This window comes from Dryas octopetala, chromosome 4, assembly GCF_963921425.1.
Source record: "Dryas octopetala chromosome 4, drDryOcto1.1, whole genome shotgun sequence".
NCBI lineage: Eukaryota > Viridiplantae > Streptophyta > Magnoliopsida > Rosales > Rosaceae > Dryas > Dryas octopetala.
This window is the reverse complement of record NC_141369.1, coordinates 22,677,689-22,681,340: the sequence shown is the minus strand read 5'-3', so window position 1 is coordinate 22,681,340 and position 3,652 is coordinate 22,677,689. Positions and strand designations below refer to the sequence as shown.

The 3,652-nt window shown below is 33.3% G+C and overlaps 1 protein-coding gene across 1 annotated transcript; it reads right to left on the bottom strand.

Moving 5' to 3' along the window:
• Positions 1-1,524: 1,524 nt before the first annotated feature.
• Positions 1,525-3,136, bottom strand: LOC147288340 (uncharacterized). The gene is made up of 2 exons (XM_086242090.1): positions 2,032-3,136; positions 1,525-1,884 (listed from the first exon to the last, which is right to left on the bottom strand). Exons 1-2 carry the CDS (start codon positions 3,134-3,136, stop codon positions 1,877-1,879), a joined length of 1,113 nt encoding a protein of 370 aa, XP_086098216.1. The 3' UTR covers positions 1,525-1,876.
• Between the last annotated feature and the right edge of the window lie 516 nt (positions 3,137-3,652).

Sequence of the window (3,652 nt, the reverse complement as noted above, 5' to 3'; positions counted from 1 at the left end):
GTTGGATTCAGGCAATAATGGAAATATTAATTATTTTTTTGTACGATTATAACTTGAAAACAAAAGGCAATAGTTGTACTAAAATAACCAAAAATAATTGTTCTAAAATATTATATATTTTCACAGTATGCATAAGACATATATATGTTGATATTTTTATAAAGATTAACGTGAAAGAAATTTGAGTATCTAACTCAAAACTAATTCGGAATAGGTGGACAGGCCAAACTTTGTCTTTCTCTCAACACGCTCCATATGCATGAGGTTACTCAAGCCTAACACGTAAAAAAAATTAAAGTATCTAATTGAAAACCAATTGATAATAGATGAAGAAGCCTAACTCTTGTAAACCACTAATTACAGTATATATATCTTTCTCTCAACAATAAAGACGCCAACAAAATATATATATTAAAAAAATAATCAGAGGATCCAAATCCAAATTATAGCCTTGAAAATTTGAAATCAAATATAAACATCTTAAAGGCATCTTGATCACCACATGAATATTTGAAACTTCAGGATTCATGGATATATACGGTCAATTTTATGATATATATATATATATATATATAGAGAGAGAGAGAGAGAGAGAGAGAGAGAGAGAGAGAGAGAGAGAGAGAGCAAACCTTGAATCCCTGAATCACTATATATAGATGTATATATGGCACTAATTAATACTAATGGTGATCTTTATTTACTTTCCTAGAAGATAGTAGTAGCATGGGGGTTGCATATATGTATATAACAAGGAGAAAATCAAATGAACAATTTTCAATCGATTTTGACTAAATTTGAATATATATAAATATTTTTTTTTTTATCAAAGACTAATTAAACTTGCTTAAAGTTGTAATGCCAGTTTAGAGGTATATTATATCTATATAGATAAAAATAATAATTAACCTTTATCAAAGACTTTTGAGCTTTTTTGAACTGATCGAAAGTTGTAATGCAAATTTTATTAGACGTATATTATATATATATATATATATATATAAATCAGAAAAACATAATTACCTCCAAAAGATGGTTTTCTTTTAAGTTCACTTTCTTAAAATTACAATCTCAATTAGCTGTATGTAGATTGATCCTTCGCATCACTGGCTATCGTTTTCCTTTGCAGCTGCAGGACTATATATGCCGCACTAAATGTATGCATTACAATTACATCATATATCGATCTTAGTTTGCAAATACATGAGACTTCATGCATGCATATGTTCAAGCTAGGTATATATGTATATATATGCATCCATCTTTATGGTTGTTCGTAAAATTATAATGTATATAGATATATATATATATCTTGCTTTCCTCAGCTTCTCTAATTAGTGAAATTACCACTTTAATTAACTCTATAATTTCAATATTCATCTTACTTATCAATCAGTTAATTTTTATCAAACAGGAACAACTATATGTAGTTGTGATCAATCATATATCCGGGTTGATAATCTCACCATCAGCTAGCTGCTGCAAAGAGCATAAAATTCCTTCATGATATCATCAGAAGCTTTAAGGTAATTAATTGACTACTTAGCTTCTACACTGATCTTAATTTGATATTTGATCACTTGTTAATCATATACTTACTTGGACAAGCCAGGAAAACATTTATCTGGTTCGATTGTTTAATTTATAGCATATATATATATATGCATATTCTCCCCAACTGTAAAACAGTGGATTGAGTAACGCAAAGATATAACTGAGCATTCAAATTACAACAATTATCTAATAGATATTGTTAGTATTAACAGAAATAATATATGGCTTACATCTTCGCTGTTTGAACATTGGCAAATCAATGTAGCTAGCTAGCTATCTTTGGTTATAAATTCTGCAAGCCTCCCATGTTCGAATTGCCATAGCTTTAAAGCCCTGCAGAATTAGATAGCTAATTGTTAAAATGTATGCCTACTAATCAGAATTAAAGTTGGATTAATCAGGATTAACTTCCCAAATTTTTTTTTTTTAAAAGGATATGATGGATCTCTTTAATATATATGGAGTATGGACAGTGCATACCAGTAGAAAGGTTCATGTTGGTAATGGCACAAATGCTAGGGCATGATGTGAAGGCGCCATTGATGTCCCAATTTTGAGCTGCATTGCCAAACTGGATGTGTCCGTTTGAACTTTCCATACTTTCCGAGACGATCCCATTAAGCTTTTGCTGATAATTCGAAACTGAACATGGGTCCTTCATCTTTCTTTTGGTCACAATAGATTGATCCTGACTATGATGATCAACTTGACTCATAACTCCAATCACCACCTTGGATGACGAAGATGCTTCACTAATCTCACTGAACATCCTCAATTGGTTCAAGATCTGAGGGCAGCTCCTAACAGTGCCCATCAATTTCTCCTTTGTCCTTTCTCTTGCTCTCGCTCTGGCCTTTGCCCTCGACTCTTTGGCAGCCTCGTTCAACTTCTTCATCTTCAGCTTGTAATCTTCATCTTTGCTTGCTGCATTTTCCATCTCGTTTACATCGGACACGTCTTCGCACTCTGAAGTGGAAGACATGGTTTTATTCTTACTCTTAGAGCGCCCCTTGACGTGTTTGTTGTTGTTCCGCGTTAGGTCTCGGATTGCCTTTCTGGACTTGGTGAGTAGCCACTCTAGGGTTTTGCTGGCCTTGTCAAACCCTAGAAGGTCTTGGAGATCGAAGAACTCGCGGGCGACGTTGATGGAGAGCCTGACCCTCCGATCCCTCAAGCCCTGGGCCGTGAAGATCTTGCTGTGCCGATCTTTCTTCGCGGGCACTGGGAGTACTACTTCCTTGGGAAGAAAATAAGGATTAATGTTGCCATAATGGTAGTCTCCACATGATAAGGCGTTCATAGTCTGTTTGGGAGTTCCATTCGATGAAGAAACTCCCAAATTGATGGCGGTTTCTGGAGGTGGCGGAGCCGCCATCAAATCATTGTTTAGTGAAAATTGGGATGAGAGGGGATCATGGTGATGGTGAAGGAAAATATCTCCATAGTTAATTTGATCAGCTTGGAGAACGTGAGAAAGATGAGGAAGAGGAAGAGGAAGAGGAGGGTGGTAATTAGAAGATAAGGGAAAGTAAGGTGGAAAGGGATTTACAGTAGCACTAGTAGTGTTATTGGTGGAAGAGAACATGATTTGTGGTTTGACCCAAATTTCAGTTTGACCTTTTTATTTTTACAAACTTACAACTGAGTCCTTTTATTTTCTTAGTCAAATCTTAGTCGGAAATTATGTGGATGTGTCATTTTTTTTATTTTTTGGGTAACATGGGTCGACGCCTAAACAACAACAAAAATAAAATATTAAGTGTGTGTTTAGTACTATTTTTAGAATTGTTAAAAGCGTTTTTAAATTAGTAAAAACGTTTTTTGTTCTATTTGACATAAACAAATAAAAATATTTTTATGTAGTTTTTAATAAAGTGTTTTCTCAAGAAGCACTTTCAAGTATTTTTACATAAAGTACTTAAAATTTTTATAAAAATTTATATACGCTTAATTATGAGCAGAAATACTTCTAATAAAAATATTACTAAAGCATAAATGCTTTCTATAAAAAGTGACAAACGAGTCAATATAAAAGCTTAATATATTCATAAAGACAATGCGAGAAAAAGGTTATAAAGCCATGTTTCAGCACAAGTGGTAG

Coding starts and splice junctions, on each gene's coding strand:
- LOC147288340 (XM_086242090.1), bottom strand. CDS start 3,136: ATGTTCTCTTCCACCAATAACACTACTAGTGCTACTGTAAATCCCTTT.